Raw genomic sequence first — 21,526 nt, forward strand, 5'->3', positions numbered from 1 at the left:
GGTCTCACCAAAGTTGCTGGAGACACAAGAGTCACAGGGATTACCAATGTCCCTGGAGACACAGGAGTGCAATGATCGCTGATAGCAGAGTAGTGCAGGTGTCACTGGAGCCAACGATGTGTTTAGGTTACTGAAGGCACTAGACTTTACAGGTACAGATTTTACTGAAAACATAAGAGTGCAGGGGTCACTGAATGGCTGCACAGGGGAAACAGCCATTAAAAGCATGGGGAATTAAAGAAGGAGAATGTCACTTCGTCATTTGAAGCTGGTGCTAATCAGAACTATTTCCAGATTGGATGTAGCACAAGCGTTCCAGGTGATAGCTGACAATTAATCCCATGCCAGAGAAAACTAAGCACTGTTCACTGGATCATGAAACAGGTGAGTGCTACATTCTGCTTGTTTATTTCTTGCTGTCTGTTTCCCATCATGGAAATTTGCCTTACCTTTCTTCCCAATAAACACTACAGGAAATTAGGGGAATTCCTGCCTTAGACAGTTGTCCCTGGAATAGGTATAGCCATTGGAAGATTTTCCCTTCTGGGAACAACTCTAAAGTTTTGGATTTCCCCTTACTTTCATTCTAGAAGACAATGGTGGTACAATATAGAAGGGTCAATCTCCCCTTCTGACATTTCGAACTTGACAGAGGGTCTAATCCCTCCTAAATTTATCAAAAAATAAAAAGAAAGACATTTTCCTAGAGATGAACTTAAAGTGCTGCAGCACATATTTTTTCTATGGGCAGCCATATTTGTTATTTATTGTAGGACTCTATTTTAATAACGTGTAAAAAAAGTAATTTGTTATAGTAGAAACCTCTTTGTGTCTCTTTGGGAGATGAGGATAGACAAAAATTGGATTTACCTACATTGGATTGGATAAAACTACATTGGAAGTGGAAAAAATAAGCCTTTTTAAAAAACTTGTTATTATACAGTACAGTATCTCACAAAAGTGAGCAAATCCCTCACATTTTTGTAAATATTTTATTATATCTTTTCATGTGACAATACTGAAGAAATGACACTTTGCTACAATGTAAAGTAGTGAGTGTACAGCTTGTATAACAGTGTAAATTTTCTGTCCCCTCAAAATAACTCAACACTCAGCCATTAATGTCTAAACTGCTGGCAACAAAAGTGAGTACACCCCTAAGTTTAAATGTCCAAATTGGGCCCAAAGTGTCAATATTTTGTGTGGCCACCATTATTTCCCAGCACTGCCTTAACCCTCTTGAGCATGGAGTTCACCAGAGCTTCACAGGTTGCCACTGGAGTCCTCTTCCATTCCTCCATGATGACATCACGGAGCTGGTGGATGTTGGATGTTGGAGACCTTGCACTCCTCCACCTTCCGTTTGAGGATGTCCCACAGATGCTCAATAGGGTTTAGTTGTGGAGACATGCTTGGCCAGTCCATCACCTTTACCCTCAGCTTCATTAGCAAGGCAGTGGTCATCTTGGAGGTGTGTTTGGGGTCGTTGTCATGTTTGAATACTGCCCTGCAGCCCAATCTCCGAAGGGAGGGAATCATGCTCTGCTTCAGTTTGTCACAGTACATGTTGGCATTCATGGTTCCCTCAATGAACTGTAGCTCCCCAGTGCCGGCAGCACTCATGCAGCCCCAGACCATGACACTCCCACCACCGTGGTTGACTGTAGGAAAGACACACTTGTCTTTGTACTCCTCACCTGGTTGCTGCCACACATGCTTGACACCATCTGAATCAAATAAGTTTATCTTGGTCTCATTAGACCACAGGACATTGTTCCAGTAATCCATGTCCTTAGTCTGCTTGTCTTCAGCAAACAGTTTGGGGACTTTTTTGTGCATTATCTTCAGAAGATCCTCAGAGAGTTCTTTGCCATGAGGTGCTATGTTAAACTTCCAGTGACCAATATGAGAGAGTGAGAGTGATAACACCAAATTTAACACATCTGCTTCCCATTCACACCTGAGACCTTGTAACACTAATGAGTCACTTGACACTGAGGAGGGTAAATGGCTAATAGGGGTGTACTCACTTTTGTTGCCAGCGGTTTAGACATTAATGGCTGTGTGTTGAGTTATTGTAAATGGACAGAAAATGTACAGTGTTATACAAGCTGCACACTCATTACTTTATATTGTAGAAAAGTGTCATTTCTTCAGTGTTGTCTCATGAAAAGTTATAATAAAATATTTACAAAAAATGTGAGGGGTGTGCTCACTTTTGTGAGATACTGTATATGGGGGACTTTTGCCAAAATCACGGAAAGTAGCTGAAACCCCAAACACAAAACCCATCTACATTCATATTATGACTTACATATCTAAGTGATTACTTAGGAGAAACTAAGTGTGAAGAATATAACAAAAAAATATGTAAAAAAGGAGAATATTTTTAAAGGGAATTAACCACTTTTGGACTGGGCCTTTTTCTGACACTTGTTGTTTACAAAGTTGAAATATTTTTATTTTTTTTTTTCCTAGAAAATTACTTAGAATCCCCAAACATTATATATATATATATATACATATATATATGTATATATATATATATATATATATATATATATATATATATATATATATTTTGGCAGAGACCCTAGAGAATAAAATGGAGATCGTTGCAATATTTTTTATCACACCCTATTTGCGCAGCGGTCTTACAAACGCAGTTTTTTTGGAAAGTATACACTTTTTTAAATTAAAAAATAAGAGAACAGTAAAGTTAGCCCAATTGTTTTCTATAACATGAAAGATAATGTTACGCCGAGTAAATAGATACCCAACATGTCATGCTTCAAAATTGTGCACTTTCGTGGAATAGCGACGAACATTGGCACTTAAAAATCCCCATAGGCGATACATTTAAAAATTGTATACAGGTTACCAGTTTAGAGTTACAGAGGAGGTCAAATTATTGCTCTCACCCTAATGATCGCGGTGATACCTCACATGTATGGTTTGAACACCATTTACATATGTGGGCACGACTTGCGTATGCGTTCGCTCCTGCGCGCAAGCTAACGGGGATGGGACGCTTTCATTTTATTTTTCCTATTTACTTTATCTTTTATTTTTTATTTTTACACTATTTTTAAGAAAAATAAATAGATTTTGATCACTTTTATTCCTATTACAAGAAATGTAAATATTCCTTGTAATAAAAAAAAAGTCATTTTTTTTCATGATGAAAAAAAAATCGGTTCTTAAAATCCGTTGCTAGGAAGCGATGTATGACGTCGCTCCGGCCCTCCAAGGCCATAGAGTAGAGTGAGGGCCATCTTGCCCTCACTCGACTTTCTGCCTGAGGGGACAGCGGACCGTATAATTTTCCCCGCTACCAACGGGTCTGGTAAGCGGAGAAAATGACCGGGAAGCGGCGGGAGGGGAGCACCTTTCCCGCCGTCCATAAGGGTGATCCCGTGGCGAATCCGCTGCTGGTACCACCCTTATGTTAAAGCGGACCGCCCGTTGTTTAAAAAAATACTGGGGTTGTGGCAGCAATTTGCTGCCATAACCCTGGTATTTAACGTCAAAGTACCACGGTAAAACTGCGGCGGGAGGTCCGTAAGTAGTTAAAGTGGAACTTAAGACTAAATTAAAAATTACATATACGGTATGATGTAATCTGTTGATCCTATCAGTAGATCCTTTATTTTTCCACTTAGTTTAACAAAGTGTTAATGCTGTTTTATTCTACAGTGAAATTGTACAGCAGCATTGTCACCTTGTAAACAGGATGCACTCAAATGAATGTATAGTTTTAAATGGACCTAAAAGGCCCCATTAAACTCAAAAGCAAGCATTTACAGTATTACAGATAAAGAAAAGGAGGGAAATGGCGCTGTCTACTAAGAGAAAGATCCAACAAACACGGTAATATCAGAAAATTCAGGGCAATAGTAATAAATACTGTATGTGGCAATTAAAATGTGCAAAGAATTCCAAAAAATAGCTGGTATGTTAATAGGTAAACGGTACTAAATAAATGCACAATAGAAAAAAAGACGTTGGATGACGAAACGCGTACGGCGCCGTCACATCACTTCCGGTTCCGGTTTGCGTGTGGAACGCATTGCGTTCCAGAGACGTGTTTACTGCTCGTACTTTACTTCCTAAATGTGAGTACTTATTTTTACTTGTACATAATAAAGGATACATTTATACTGTATCACACTATGTGCCCTCTCGTTACTCTACATGGTCCTTCCATTTAAATCTCTGTCCCGCTGACACTGGCTGATATTCCTGGAGTACTGGAATTAATACCCCACCCACCAAGAGCGGACCCTACAAGACCCCTGGACATCCTTTAGAGGAACCCCCAGATTATCCCGGAGCCCTACAGGGACCTCCTGGCACATCCCTGTACATCAGGATACCTTGAGGGACCAGGATCTATCAGAGGGATCACCTTTTTTGCCACTATATATACCCCTGTGTGGGTGGGTATTTCTGGCGAGTTTGCTACTTACCTTAGGGGTCACCAAAGCACCTCACCAGATTACCCACCACGGGGTCACCACTGGTATTACCGCATGAAGATTGTTCTCACCTGTTTACACCATTTATGGATTGTTTCCGTCAGCTGACACCCAGTCACTTTATTTGATTATAGGGGCACATTGACACTTTATTGGTTATACCTTGTCCAGCTGACATATTTCCACTTTTTTGGATACATTTATGTGCACAGTGCCACTTTACCTTAGTTGTCATATTGTTTACTTCTTATCGTCAGATTGCACCTCATCACTTCAATTTTGATATTTATATGTGCACCTTGTCACTTTATTTCCAATCAACCATTCCGTTATCACGTGTATATATACTTTGTCACTAAGCACACCTTTATACTATTTTTTTTTTTTTATTGTGCATTTATTTAGTACTGTTTACTTATTAACATACCAGCTATTTTTTGGAATTATTTGCACATTTTAATTGCCACATACAGTATTTATTACTATTGCCCTGAATTTTCTGATATTACCGTATTTGTTGGATCTTTCTCTTAGTAGACAGCGCCATTTCCCTCCTTTTCTTTATCTATATTTATATAGCCTTTTGGTTATAGTTAAGGGAGGCTGCAGCCTACTATGGTCACGTTTCTTCCTTAGCGTGGAGTATATCCCTTTTATTTACAGTATTATATTGCAGCTTACCAATTCTTAGATATAATGGCTGCATTCACTTTCTTTCTAAAGCTTTCTTTCCTTTATTTTTACCTGGTGACCAATCCATTATGTCTATTGTTTTTCAACAGAACAAGCTGTCCTATAGATGTAGCAGTTACAGGGATGAGAGACACCATTTACCACTGACAGGGTTGCTTACAAGGCTCAGCTTTTATTTATGTAAAACCTTAATCCCAAAACTAAAAAACTGTTTGCTGTAACTGCTTAAAAGTGTTAACTAGGGTCCAGCTTCAATTTGTAAGAGTATCTATATCTGCTAGTACATCTAACACTCTCCGCCCCTCAGACTGAAATGAATGCAACCACCACATCTAATGATTGGTAAGCTGCAACATATTCAATTTTTGGTTCTGGGTTTAATACTGTTTCAGTATCAGCAATAGTGCAGCAACAGTTTATCCTTCTTTTTGAAAAAAGGTTGATAATTTTTTTTGTGTGTGTGTGAAAAAAGCTGATAATTGTAAGCACCTCAAACAGTGTTATATGTTTTTTTCCAACCCCTTTTGTTAGACAGCTTGGTCTGCATGTGGAAAGAAAACACTCTTCACAACAGTTGGCCAGATCACGAACACTCTCCAGGGGTAGGTATATGTGTGTCAACGTCAACAATCAAAAGAAGATTTCGCCAGAGTGAATACAGAGGGTTCACCACAAGATGTAAACCATTGGTGAGCCTGAAACACCGGAAGGCCAGATTAGATTTTGCCAAACAACATCTAAAAAAGCCTTCACAATTCTGGAACAATATTCTATGGACAGATGAGACCAAGATCAACTTGTACCAGAGTGATGGGAAGAGAAGAGTATGGAGAAGGAAAGGAACTGCTCATGATCCAAAGCATACCACCTCATCAGTGAAGCATGGTGGTGGTAGTGTCATGGCGTGGGCATGTATGGCTGCCAATGGAACTGGTTCTCTTGTATTTATTGATGATGTAACTGCTGACAAAAGCAGCAGGAGGAATTCTGAAGTGTTTCGGGCAATATTATCTGCTCATATTCAGCTAAATGCTTCTGAACTCATTGGACAGCGCTTCACAGTGCAGATGGACAATAACCCGAAGCATACTTCGAAAGCAACCAAAGAGTTTTTTAAGGGAATGTTATGCAATGGCCAAGTCAATCACTTAACCTGAATCCGATTGAGCATGCGTTTCACTTGCTGAAGACAAAACTGAAGGGAAAATCCCCCAAGAACAAGCAGGAACTGAAGACAGTTGCAGTAGAGGCCTGGCAGAGCATCACCAGGGATGAAACACAGCGTCTGGTGATGTCTATGCATTCCAGACTTCAGGCTGTAATTGACTGCAAAGGATTTGCAACCAAGTATTAAAAAGTGAAAGTTTTATTTATGATTGTTAATCTGTCCCATTACTTTTGGCCCCTTAAAAAGTGGGAGGTACATATACAAACTGTTGTAATTCCTACACCGTTCACCTGATTTGGATGTAAATACCCTCAAATTAAAGCTGAAAGTCTGCAGTTAAAGCACATCTTGTTTGTTTCATTTCAAATCCATTGTGGTGGTGTATAGAGCCAAAAAGATTAGAATTGTGTCAATGTCCCAATATTTATGGACCTGACTGTAGGTGTTAACCTGGTACAGTTACCAAATTGCAATCGTTTTTGCTATAGTGGCCCATTAACCACCTCCAGTCCAAACCTTTTCTGGCACTTTTTGTTTAGATATAACAATCAGTATTTTTTGCTATAATATTATTTAGAAGAACCCCAAAACATTATATATTTGTTAAAGCAGAGAATAAATTGGTTGATTTTGCAATTTTTTTATGTCATATGCCTTTGTGCATGAGCGCGAGAGGACGGATGCTCTTTTTTTGTAATTTCTTATTTATTTTATTCATTTATTTTTTTTTCCACTGTTGCTTTGATTTTTTTTTTTGTGATCACTTTTATTGCTGTCACAAGGAATGTAAACATCCTTGTGACAGCAATAGGCATGTGATAGGTACTTTTAATGGAGAGATCTGGGGTCTATATAAAACCCAAATCCCTTCTCTGCGCTTAAAAGCATTCAAAACACCAAGATCTGTGTTTTTGAACGCTTTAGATTTTTAAAAAAATGGCGCTGATTGTTTCCAAGTAAACCGGAAGTGATGTTATGTCATCTCTTCTGTTTTACAATACCGGCTTTGCTTGGCTGTCCGACCAGCTGGTGGATGTGCTGGCTGGTCCCTCGGGTTTCCTGGTGGGATGGGACAGCACGAGCAAGCCATGGAAAGCTGCGGGAGGAGGGATGTTCCCTCCTGCTGCTTGTAAATAGCAATTAAGCGGCTAGTCAGCCACTCCAATTGCTATTAAGAGAGAGCCGACCGCTGGCTCTAAAATACGGTACTCAGGCATCATGCTGGTATAACCACTGAAAGTTCGCTGAGGTACGGGTATGTTGCTGTACTGGAAGTGGTAGAACAGTGATTGAGAAAAGGCCATGTCAATTGGAACTGCAAAACCTAAGATCACTGGGTGCAAAGTAACTCCACATATGATGGTCTTCGAGACTGAGAAGTATGAGATGGTATTTATTCCAAGGAGATGATTTTAAACACATTTAAAAAAGGCTATTCGGTTGAAAGTTATGTCAGAAAGGAAACCTAACCTAATTTAACACGTGCCCTTTGTAATGTACTAGTAATTGATTTAAAGTTTTCGTAACCTTGGGTTGGCATATGCTGCCAGCCCCTCTCTTGTATTCAGCTATAACACACTGTGTAAGTGTATCTGGATTGCAGATATCTTCAGGGTGGTCATGTGACTCCCAGCCACTTTCTAGTCCAATCCAGGGCTACAGCAGGAGGAGCTCAGCACTTAGATGGGGCAAAGTGCAGCTGGGAAGTCACGTGACAGGCCTGAAGATTTGTTTTCCACATACACTTACATAGTGTGTTATAGCTGAATACAAGAGAGGGTCTGGTAATAATTTTTTTAAATGTTTAAATCAATACTAATAGTGGCAGGAGGGGATGGGAGAGGCAGCTCACACACATACACAGAGCTGACAGGCAGGGAAGGGAGGGGAGGGGGGAGGAGGACACAGGACAAAGAGGAAAAGAGGATGATGAAGACATGTATCCTGACCACAATCCCATAGCACAGCAGCCATGATAAATGTGGTCTGCTCTCAGGGGGGTAGTTAGGAGGATGACGAAGACACGTATCCTGACCACGATCCCATAGCTCAGCAGCCATGATAAATGTGGTCTGCTCTCTGTAGTTAGGACCAGGCAGGATAAAACAGGTATTTTAGGAGATACAAAGGGGTAATTAAAAAAATGAAAAGCACTATACTACAGCTTGCACAATAAAGGGACAGGAGCATAATTTTTGTTTTGTTTTTGGGGTAACAACCACTTTAAGAGCTCTTCACTTTGTAAAAGACTTAGATCCATTGCTAGGTTAGCGCAATATCAAACACTGGGGTTGATTTACTAAGGGAAAATAAGCTGTTTACTTTGCAAGGGAAGTTGCACTTTGTAAAAGAATTTGCCCCTTAGTGAATGTGATTAAGTCTCACTTTGAGAAAATAATGTTGCCTGATTTGTAATATTTCTGAAACACTAATTGAGATGTATGTATATAGCTTGGGTTTTCCCAACTCTGTGAAATGTAGGTTTCTTGTGACGCATAGTACAGTGTGATCACCCAGTGAAGTTACATTCAACAGCACATGTCACAGAATTGCATTAAAGGCAGGTAAGAGCAGATTGCTGTAAATTATGTGGATTTGCAGACTATAGTATGCCTGTATGCTTTGCCTAGATAGACTGCTGATACTTTATATTCAAAGGTTTGGACTATATTGTATAACTGGGCAGCATAAAAGGGTTGAAAACCTATGTTGTATTTCCTTATGATGTATTTTTTATTCCTTGCACATTTTTAGGTATGCTAATTCGTTTTTAAAAATGTGTAGATATAATTCAATATCGTGATATAATAAAATATTTAAATCGTAAGCAAATATCTGGTGAACTGCTGAATGGCAGAAATAATTTGAATGCTGAATGTTTTACATTTTCTAAATATCCTTATATAATCATTGACTCAAGCAATGAAACACAAAACATAGAAATAGAAAATAGAAAGAAAAGGCAGCTTAATTGTTCAAGCAAAGAGCTGAGATGCTTCCCAACCTTGAGTGTAAGGTGCATGAATGTCATTCATGATCTTGGTGACATTAATACAGTTGATTTGTATCATTCACATTTTATGATTGCAAGAAAATTGAGTGTTGTTCTAACTAATGCAAAAAGACTAATGTTTAGTCATTTAGCCATGATTAAAGTCCCATACTGGCTGAGATACATTTATACACATTTAAAACACAGAGCTTGCTTAGATTTTTCTAATATTGTGTATGACCAAATCTATACAAAAGTTCTGAGGAGGCACCTGTGGGCTTTAGAGCTCTCTTTTACTCTGATGATTAGACATTACTTTCATATTATGTACCTTTGCTCCCCCCCCCCCCCCAAGTCCTTAACAGACATGTCACTATCTTTCAGTTGGATTCCCAGCTATATTCTGCATTATGGGGAATCCATTGGTGAAGGTGTGACAATACCATTAAAATATTTAATGTCATAAATATCAAAAATGGGGTTCTGATGGAAATGCCTCTCCAATTAAATCTTCATGAGATAAGAAACAATTCTTTCATTCATCATGCAAACATGCAAAACTGCAACTTTAATTGAATTAAATTTTTAAATTGAGTTGGCCTTTAATAGCAATTGCTGTGAATTAATTTTAAAAGAGTGTTAAGTGCAGTATGAAACCTACCAGGCCGTTTTCATTGTTGGTAATGACAAGGTCTTCTCCATTTGCAACCAACGCTTTAATTTCAATGCCTAAATTGGTTTCAGGTTGCTTCAGCCAGTTTTGCAGAACAGTTTTCACATCGAAGCTTTGCCAAGTTCCAGGTCCTGGATTCATGTCAAGTTTTAATGTTCGGATTCCAATGTGTCTTGTACCATCTTTCAAGGGTTTAATGAGTCTCAGGATTTGCACCACAACTGTTGCAGGCATTTGGACAGGCTTTAGATGTATCCATAATTGCGCCTTGGATATTTTAGATGACTGAATTTCAGAGTTCAGTTTGAAATAACAGCATTTTTTCATTTTGGATGTTTCATAGTCCAAATCATCTGATAAGTAAAGGGGAAAAAATGAGTATTCAGGATTTTCTGGGATGCTAAACTAAGATATTTGGAGATAGAAAATTTACAGACAATTTCTTGACTCTGAATAGTCATATGTCATTATCAAATTGCTTTTGCAATATAAGGTACATAAGATAAGAAAAAACTAAATGTAATATCCTTAACTATAATATTTGTCTGTATACAGTTTTTATACAGCTTTTACCCAAGCTTTACCAAAAATGTATATTTGATATGTTATGGAAGTGACTCCAGCATGCAAAACAGCAACCTGTTTGGATAGTGTGGGTTTCATTATGCTTTACTTGTACTACTACACTAAAGAGAATGTATCTGAATACCAGTTGTTCACCCTTTAGGGCAGGGGTGGGGAACCTTTTTTCTGCCAAGGGCCATTTGGATTTTTGTAACATCATTCAGGGGCCGTACAAAATAATCAACTTAAATATTAGCCTGTTATATTTGACCACAGCGTGCCCCCTTTCAATGCAGAGTGACCACAGCGTGCCCCCTTTCAATGCAGAAAGACCACAGTGTGCCCCCTTTTAATGCAGAGAGACCACAGCGTGCCCCCTTTCAATACAGAGAGACCACAGAGTGCCCCCTTTCAATGCAGAGAGACCACAGCGTGTCCCCTTACAATGCAGACTGACCAAAGCGTGCCCCCTTACAATGCAGACTGACCACTGCATGCCCCCTTACAATGCAGACTGACCACAGCGTGCCCCCTTACAACGCAGACTGACCACAGCGTGCCCCCTTACAATGCAGACTGACCAAAGCATGCCCCCTTCAATGCAGACTGACCACAATGCAGAGTGAACAGCGTGCTCCCTTAAAATGCAGAGTGAACAGCGTGCCCCCTTAAAATGCAGAGTGAACAGCGTGCCCCCTTAAAATGCAGAGTGAACAGCATGCCCCCTTAAAATGCAGAGTGAACAGCGTGCCCCCTTACAATGCAGAGTGAACAGCGTGCCCCCTTAAAATGCAGAGTGAACAGCGTGCCAAGCGCCCCAGACCAGTGCACTTGACTTACCTGTTGTAGCGGCAGCTTCCTCTCTTCAGTCCCCGCGTCTCTTCGAGTCCTCCCGCGTCCCGCCTCCTCCTCGGCAATGGCATTGGCCGAGGAGGATCCGTGAGACAATAGCGAATTTTCTTTTGCTATTGTCACACAAATGGGCGGGCTCGAGGCGCACTGCTCTGCGCCTCGGGTCCACCCTTTTCGGAGACTCAGTGTCAGGACGGAGCCATCTGCTCCTTCTGACACAGCGGCACGGGGAGGGGGGCCGGACGTCACGATCGTGCGGGCTGCATGCGGCCCGCGGGCCGCAGGTTCCCCACCTCTGCTTTAGGGGCTAAACATTATACATTTTCCTAGCTGATTTATTTTCACTGTAGAAAAATATAGTAAATAATTTTGCAACATTGAAATTAAGTCCCGACATTCATTCACATGATTGTGATACAATTGCGGATTTAGTTGCTTATCGTAGTGGCTTTCGGTTAGTAACAGATTCTATCTATCTATCTATCTATCTATCTATCTATCTATCTATCTATCTATCTATCTATCTATCTATCTGTCTGTATTTTTTTGATTTATTGATCCTTTCATGACACAAATATGTGTCTTTTTATTACAACTTCCAAAAAAATAGTTTTGTCCTAACTATAATTGGTAGTGAAAGTGAGAGGAGATAGGAAACTGGATCATTTCCAGTGCTGGCTTGTACATCAAGTTACCTGTTTCTAAGAACCACAAGCAGTTCTGTACATAAGGAGTCCGTCTTTGAGCACACAACTTTCTACTGCAGCTGCTGCTGCCTATCTTGGCTATAAAATCATAAAGAGTTATTGCCATAAAGTTATGTAAGTGCAAAAATTGCTTCGGCATATTTTGGTACATGATCAGTATGTTTTAAATGCTTTGAATAGAGAAGCATTATCACTTACATTTGTATAATATATAAGCAGCTGCCCTTCTTGCCAACATTTCAGCCAAATGCCATTTCCTGGCAGAATGTTACTCAACGAGATATGATTTAAAGCTACTTCCCTTTTTACTGTTCCTAGATCAGTACTTAGATCACTGCTGTGTATTAAAAACTATTTATTTCTTCCCAGAACTTTTTATAGATGAATAGATAGGTAGGTGGAAAGATAGATAGGCCATGCTAACAGTGAATTTTCTAGGTATTGTTAACAGAGGGTGCAAATGTGAAATTAAAAAAGAGGAACATTCACATTTTATGAAAGCATACACAACAAACTCTGTTATATTGGGGGTTGCTTTTAAATACCTTGCGAAATTTGCACTTGTACTTTTTTTTATATTTATTCTGTATGAACACAAATATTGTTTTAGAAACATTTTGGCTTTAGGCATATTCCAGGTACTCAACCAAACACACTAATGTTAGTATACAAAATTGTAACTATAGCCATAGCAAACCATTTGACTTATGTGGAGCCAAAGAAAATAGGGGCCTAGATCTGTCTGGTTGCCCATTGATTTATGCAAATAGTAGCTGCATATGGTTAATACAGTCGAATAAATGGATTTTTAATACATACCTACCTTTAAAATCCATTTCTTGAAATACATCACGGGACACAGAGCCATACATCATAACATATGGGTTATATAGCCACCTACAGGTGAAGGACACTGGCAACCAGTCAGAAAGGATGTCCCCCTATGTAACCCCTCTCACACAGGAAGTACCTCAGTTTTGTAGCAAGCAATAAAGGCCCCAAAAAAGAGGGGAGGGACCTTTGTGTCCTGTCATGTACTTTGTACTTCAAGAAATGGATTTTACAGGTAAGTATGTATTAAAAATCTATTTTTCTTTTTGTACATCACGGGACACAGAGCCATAAATCATAACATATGGGATGTCCCAAAGCAATGTATCTGAGGGGAGGGGGACATCAAAAATACTGATATGAGACCACAAAAGGGACTATACCGCTGCCTGCAGAACACTGAGGCCAAATGCAGATTCTTCCTGGGTCCCAACATCCACTCGATAGAAACGAGTGAACATATGCACTGACGACCAGGTCGTGGCCTTGCTGACGAAGGGCCCAAGAGGCACCTACTCCCCTTGCAGAATGTGCCTTTTCAGGAAAAGGTGGAACCTTCCTTTCTATATCATACACCTGGCGAATCCAATGAGAAGTCATAGACTTGGATGCTGCCAACCCTTTCCTGGGCCCTTCTGGCAGCACAAGCAAGAGATCAGTCTTACAAATCTGAGCTGATCTTTTCAAGTAAATCTTAAGTGCATGCATTACATCAACAGAATGCAATAACTTTTCCTCCTCTAAATGAGGATCTGGAAAAAAGGAAGGTAGTATAATGTCTTGATTCAAATGAAAGGTGGACACCACTGTGGGCAAAAAACCTGGGTGTGGACGTAGAATCCCCCTATCATGATGATTACAAGAAAGAGCTGCTAGTTCCGATTCCCTTCTGACCGAAGTTATCGCAATCAAAAAGACCAGTTTCCTGGTCAGAACCAGGGGAACCTGCCCCATGGGCTCAAAAGGCTATTTTTGTAAAACTGCCAGCACCAAATTTAAATCCCAAGGACATAATGGTAGCTTCACAGGTGGAAGCAAACGTAACATTCCCGGACGAAGGTCTGAACCAACGAATGGGAAGCGATCAGTTCTTGGAAGAAAACCGATAAGGCTGACATTTGCCCTTTAATAGTGCTGAAGGCTAATTTCATATCTACCCCTCCTTCAAGAAAAAGCTAGAATTCTCCCGATGATACATTTGCGGGGTTGCCATTTCCTGGCTTCACACCCGGGAAAATGTAGGATTTCCTGACCCTGTAATAAATTCTTCTAGAGACTGGTTTCCTATCATTTATCAGGGTATAAACTGTAGGGCCAGATATACCCCGCTCCTTCAAGAATAAGGCTTCAATAGCCAAGCTGTCAAATTTAGAGACTGTAAAGCAGGGTGGAGTAGATCCGGACACAGTGGAAGGGCCCAAGGCCTTGTCACTGCCAACCTTTGGATTTGTGCATACCAAACCCTTCTCGGCCATGCCGAAGCTACCAGGATTACTGGTTTTCCCTCTAGCTGGATCCTGTGCAACAGACGTGGTATCAGCTGCACCGGAGGAAAGGCATAAATCAGGGAATACTTCTTTCAAGGAATCACTAAAGCATCCACTCTGACTGCGAGTGGATCCCTGGTCCTGGACACAAATCTCTTCAACTTGTTTAACCTGGATGCCAACAGATCTACATTTGGGACCCCCCCCCCTCCCCGCGTAGGCAGATTGATTGAAAAATCTCGGGATGTAAGGACTATTACCCCGGAAACATCGGTTGACGGCTCAGAAAATTGTGCCTTCTTGATGGTTGTTATAAGCCACAGCTGTGGCATTGTCGGATTGCACCCCGAAGTCTGGGCGTCCAGTATTTCAAAGTCCAACTGACTGCTAGGATTTCCAGAATGTTGATGGGGAGACCTTTCTCTACCGAAGACCATTTCCCCTGGACAGTGGCTTCCTCTAGAACCGCTTCCCAGCCGGAGAGACTGGCATCTGTAGTCACCACCTTGCCGGAAGAAATGATTTCCTCTTCTCCAGATTTCTGGTCACCAACCACCAATTCAGACTCTGAAGTACTCTTGGTACCAGAGACATGGACCAGTCCAGAGACTGAACCTTTCCGGGCTATGTAGACAGAATGTTGTTCTGCATGGGTCTGGCATGGAATTGAGCATAGGCAATTTCCTCGAATGCGGACACTATTTTTCCCAATAACTTCATGCATAGATGTACAGAAGGATATCTCAGCCTTACTATGGACCAAACCAAATCCTTCAGGTCTGTGACCTTTCTTGTTGGCAAGAATACCTTTGTCTTTTCTGCTTTCATAAGGAAACACAGATATTCCAGACGCTGGACCAGCTCTAATGCTGACTTTGCCAAGTTCAGAATCCAAGCCAGAAATTCTAGGAACTGTACTGTCTGGAGGACATTTAGACTTAGAACCGAAGCCGATCGATCTATAAGTAATAGATCGTCCAGATATCCTATCACAGATATCCCTTGGGACCTTAGAACAGCCAATACTGGAGCTAGGATCTTTGTAAACAGTCTTGGAGCGGTAGCTAACCCGACGGGTAGGGACACCAACTGAAAATTATTTTTCACTGCAAATCGTAGAAACCATGGATGAGCCTGAAATATAGGCAAGTGAAGATATGCATCCTTGATGTCGATAGATTCTAGAAATTCCTCACCCTGCAGGGAGGCTATGACTGAACTAATTGACTCCTTATGCAAAGTACGAGCGTTCAGAAACTGGTTTAGAGCTTTGAGATCCAGAATAGGTCTCACATCCCCATTTGGTTTGGGGATTATGAACAGGTTTGAGTAAAAACCCCTGAACCTTTAGTTCTCCAGAACCTTCGTTATCACTCTTTGGGCCCTCCGCTGGTCCAACGCCAGAAAGAGAGATCATCTTTTTAGGGTATCTTTCAGTATGCTTGACCTTGCAAAGCGAGGATGCCGGAACACTCGAAATTACAGTTTGTACCCCTGCGAGATGGTGGAGATAACCCAGTTGTCTTGGATTGTTTCCACTCAAAGCTTTGAGAACCAAAGCAGCCTTCACCCCACCCAAGTAAGTGGGGGCGCCCCTTCACAGAGAAGGCTTAGAGGAAGACTTGACTGATCTCTGGGCCCAGGGCTTTTTCTGTCCCTGCCCTGAAGGCTTGGTTCTGGACCCAGATGATGACTGAGGCCATCTCCACCATCTGGAATTAGAAGCACTGGTAGTATGAGTGCTGGGGATCTTAAAAGAGGGATGATTGCTCTTCCTTTTTACAGGTAGCAACGTACTATTCCCCCAGAGATCTTTTGGATATCCTTATCCAGATCGTCACCAAAAAGGTGTTCTCCCTGAAAAGGGAAGCCAGCCACTTTTACATGGTAATTCCGCAGACCAGCTCTTTAACCAAAGGATTCTGCGCATATGCACTGTCATAAGAGCAAAGCGTGACATTTGCCGTATGGAGTCTGTAAAAGTATCAACTGCGAAACATAAAGTGCGAGGCAGATCTGGCAGATCTTCCACAGACTCTCCTTGAGAAGGAACTGTCTTGGACACTCGCTTCATACAGTCTTTTAAAGACTGACAAACTCCTATGGCTGCTACTGCTGGTTGTATCCCAGATCCAGCAACAGCAAAGGAGGCTTTCAATAAAGATTCCAACTTTTTATCTGCTGGATCTTTAAAAATCTGGGCAGTATCCACAGGGCAGGTTAAACTCTTGTTAACCAAAGAAATTGCAGCATCCACAGTGGGTATTTTCCATTTCTTAGTAAATATTTCCTCAATAGGATACAATAGAGAAAACATTTTAGAAGGAACAAAAATCCTATCAGGATGATTCCAATCATTATACATTACTTGCTCCAAGAGCAGATGTATGGGAAATGTCTGAGGACTATGAGCAGGGCGCAATGAGCCTTGAAAGGAAAAAGAGACTTCAGCCATCTCTAAGGGAGGAAATTTGTATCCAGACCAGGCTGGGTTTGAGAGGCTGATAAAGACTCCTATGACCCTGACTCCTCATAAGTGGAAACCTCAGCTTGACCTTCCATAGGGTCATCATCAGCTACTTCTTCCACATCCTCTGCCCAATCCTGAACTTATTCAGGGAGTGGCTCAGGTGAGGGGGATCTATCACATTTCTCCCTCCTTGTGATGCTACAATCATGCCAGCAATCTTACCCTCAAGGCTTGCTAATGCCGATGCCAACTAGTCCTTAGTGACATATGTTGAGGCAGAAGCACCTGGAGTAGCTACTATACCTGACAACCGTAATGGCTCAGATTGGCTAGTCACCTCTGGCTCTTCAGGGGGAGTAGACACAGAGGAAGCACAGCTAGGACCTTCAAGGCCAGATGGCGGCATCTTAGTGCCCCTTCCAACTGTGCCCCCCCAGCCCTCTTACGGGCAGACATTTCTTTATAGCAAGACAAACTTGAGGTACTAACTTTAGTGTACTCAAGGCTTGTGCCAAGCTTATACAGCTTATCACACACAGCACTGATTATCCCAAAGATACAGGACCTGTTTGTGCCAGTAACATACACCCACAGTAACTTATGCAACCCAGCTGCTGCTGCTCTGTGTCCCCTTCAGCCTCTGACAGAGGCTAGCGCGTTGGAAACAGTTCCTTTTAATCGTGCCGATTTATACAGTATTGCGCGTACGCGCCATGCTAGGTGGTGTCCACGTGCACACCAATCTCGTGCAAACACGCCCTCCATGCAGGGTACACCCGTTTTAAAAGGGTGAAGATTCGTGCGTACGTGAATGGGCCTTCACCACAGACATGCTATCGAGGGAGGAGACGAACACGTGGGCGATTTCGCGTCAAGGCGAAGACAACAACATGGGGTAAGAGCAGCTTAGGCCGAATTTGGTTTGTCACAGCTAATACCTTTCAGGTGATCAGCCCTGGGTTAAAACAGTGTGTCAAACAAAGAGGCAAAGAAATAATGTTTAAACAATCTTTGTATCCATACCACAACTGCACAAGATGTATTTGCATAGCTTAACATCCATAGTCTTATGCAGAAACCCACATGGTACTCCGTTCCTGTTATCTTTTAAAGGGAACAGTGCATAAAATATTTACATTTGCTGTATGTGTAAATATTTTAAATTGGACTTACCAGTCCTGCTGCAGGATTCTGTTTGAAACAGGAATCCAATCTTCACCCATCACTGTGAGCTTTGTCTTGCCGATCTTCAAGGACTGGGTCCCCTTGTTTTAGAGGGGACACGGCCTTGGACCTGTAGAGCAACCCTTTGGGGATGGGTGTTACTACGGGTCCAGATCCCAGGGCCCAGCGCCTAAAAAGGACAACATTACAGGCAAAACCTTGTAACTGCTTCCCAAGGCTCAGGTACCATCTTTTTAGTCTTCTGACTTTTTTAGATGTATCTGATAGCTAACCCCTTAGATTCGGTGATCTTTGATAAGGGTATATAGCATAATCTTTTTTCTTCTTCTTTGAAGAATATGTGGAGAGACTCCCCCCCATGACCATCACCTTTAGACACTGGTGAAAAAACTAAGGTACTTCCTGTGTGGAAGGTGTTTTATAGGGGGACATCCTTTCTGATTGGTTGTCAGTGTCCTTCACCTGTAGCTGGCTATATAACCCATATGTTATGATTTATGGATCTGTGTCCCGTGATGTACAAAAAGAAATAGGGAATAATTTATATCCAGTTTGAAAACATCCATTCTATCCCTATGAAACCTGTCAGATTTTAAAGCAGTAATAAGCCCAAATCAAAAAATGTAATTCATTGCAGCTTACCAACCCTTAGATGTGGTGGCATTTGTTTTCTTTTTATGACATTTTCCCCTCTGTTTTTACCCTGTGGTCTGGCTAGTAACACCTCCTGTATTAGAGATCCCCACTCAGGATGAAGGAGCACAAGGGCACCTTTGGACAGCAGCATTGTCAGTCTGGTGGGGGGGGGGGGTGTTAGATGTATTAGCAGATTTTGATACGCTAACAAATTGAAGCCAAACTCCAGCTCAATCTGCAGTTACACAAACAGTTACAGCAACAGTTTTTTTTTCTGTTGGAATGATAGTTTTTACATGAATAAATAAAAGCTGATCATTGTCAGCACCCCTGTCCGTGGTAAATGGTTTGTCTCAACACTCTAACTGATACCTTTGCAGGAGAGCTTGTTCTGTTAAAAAAACAACAGTCTGATAAAGAATTTGAAAAAAACAAAAAAAAACAACAGTCTTTCTAGCCAGATGAAAATATAGGAAAGAAAGCCTATAATAAGAAAACTAGTGCAGCCATCACTTCAAAGAATTAGTAGCTATAATATAATAAATGTCTGCTTTTGGGTCTAATACTGCTTTAATATCAGTTCAGTAAATGTGTTGGGGATTGAGATTAGAGAAACAGTGGAAATTCGTAATGGTTTTGTTATATGGTCCCCCCACACCAAATGGCCCTGTGAGAGAATAATATAACCAGAATCATTTAAAAAATGAACTCTTATATACAGCATTGTATTTACCTTTAAGCACAGTATGCCAGTGCCAGTAAGGGGCAGAGGCAAAAAGGTGGCTTCCACTATATATTTTTTAGCCATATATTTTTATGCTTAATTGGTAAAAATACATTGCTTATTTACAGGTTGTTGTAATAGTGTAATCAGGGTTGAGTTTATTTCTACTAGTCACCCTAGGCCAACTATTCTGTATTGCTTCCCTCCATATCACAGTGGACTAGCTAGCCCATCAACGAGATCACACATCATAACAACGCAAGACACATCAAGACTAAGGCCAGCTAGGCTAACTTGACTTAAAGTGGAAGTATACCCTCCTATTGTTTTCAGCCAAGGAAGCTGCCATCTTGACCTCTGTTTAATCTTTACTGGCACATGTGATCAGTTATGACACTAGCAATTGGATGGTTTGACAGTTTGGTTGAGAGCACAACCAATCTGACAGTTATATCTCCGTTACGCTACAGAAATGTAATTGTTTTTTTTTTTTTAAACTGTTAAATTGATGGATTTACTTTTACTTTAAGTCCACAGTATGATTTACAGTTGAACGTGTGCCACCACTGGCAGTCTTGCTGTCTTAGACCACAGCTGTGGTTGGCCAAGAAGAAACCTGGTTCTGCCTGCAAAACAAAAAAAATGCCCTGTATGTAAGAAATGATCTTACCAGAGAGGTGTTGTGTTGTGTGCCTCCAGTGAATAAAGTCCAGCTTTGCTTTCATATGTTAATTATTTATAGAGGGCTATGAATGAATGCCACAAGGTACTATTTGATTATAAACTTCTAAATTGCCAATATTACAACCCCAGTGTAACTTCACAAAAATAACCATTTCTTTGAAAGAGTTCTCTTGGCTTTTGTCTCAATTGCTCTTTAACACAAACCAACGCGTTTCAAAAACCTAGAAGCTCCTTCCCAAGCATGCCATAGCTGTCAATGTTGGAGGCAGGCACAGATATAGCATGCCTTCTACTTACTCCCAATGGTCTTCCAGCAGTTTGAACAACATATTTCTGTGGTTATCTATTTTAGGGAATTGGCTAGTTAGCAGCCCTCCTAGCTTTTGAAAAAGAGAAACAACTTTTAATAGATTATATATAGAGATCCAAACACATCTGGCATTATAAGTTATAAAATGTTTCTGTTTTAAACAGAGTTCTGCTGATGGCCAATATATGTAATGCTGCACTCTGTTAAAATGTGTACAAGACTTATTTTGACATTATGAAGGGGAGCACTTACACTTTTATAGTAGGTTTATTCAAAATAAGACAGGATCATAAATCAAAGGCATATACCTTGAATACTAAACTCAAAAACATAAAATCTTATATGTTGCAGCGACATTAGTTTATACTTTTCAGACTAAGAACATTTTTGTAGCAAGTATAGAATACACCTGCTTATCTTGCCACTTCATGTGTGCTGAAACGGTAGCAACGACATCCTTATTTTTGGATTGTATATTACTAATCTACCCATCCCCCATGCAATAGATTTGAGCAAAGGCATGTTTGAAATCCTCCCTGGGTAACAAACATGGCTTCTTCAATAGATACAGTGGAGTAGTGGGCATATCCACCCAGGGATAGGAAGTTGGTTATTTCCAGGACTACCCAGTAGGAAAAAAGCTGAAAAAGAAAACAAATGCAGCCACCTCTTCTAAGGACTGGTAAGCAGCAATATATTTAATTTGTTTGGGGGTTTAGATATACTTTAGAGTGCACTTTAACACAAGTCATTTACTTTATGCACAGTTAAGTGTGCTATCAAACCCCCAAAATCAGAAAAGTGAGATTGCATCAAATGATGTTTTATGAATACATAAAGATAATACATCCCCCTGTAAGTGTTTGGGTTGATTTTAATATTGGAGCCCATGGAACCCAAAAATGTAGAAGTTTCAAGAGAGCTGGATATTATTATTTTTTTTTAAATGAATGCTTACATCCTTACAGCCTTACAAACATTATTAGAAATTATAGTATAGAACAGCCTTTCTCAACCTTTTCAACACAGAGGAACATTTCTGGTCTTGGGGAACCCCTGCTAAAAATTAAAA

The 21,526-nt window shown here is 40.7% G+C and overlaps 1 protein-coding gene across 1 annotated transcript in view; it reads right to left on the reverse strand.

Moving 5' to 3' along the window:
• LOC309557581 (growth/differentiation factor 8-like) overlaps positions 1-21,526 on the reverse strand; it is a 37,111-nt gene that overhangs the window by 14,206 nt on the left and 1,379 nt on the right. Inside the window, exon 2 of the mRNA XM_082260370.1 lies at positions 9,993-10,357. Coding sequence (XP_082116496.1) covers positions 9,993-10,357 — 365 coding nt within the window. The remainder of the gene's footprint in view (positions 1-9,992; positions 10,358-21,526) is intronic.

Source organism: Pelophylax lessonae (assembly GCF_965119305.1).
Source record: "Pelophylax lessonae genome assembly, chromosome: 6".
NCBI classification, from domain to species: Eukaryota; Metazoa; Chordata; class Amphibia; order Anura; family Ranidae; genus Pelophylax; species Pelophylax lessonae.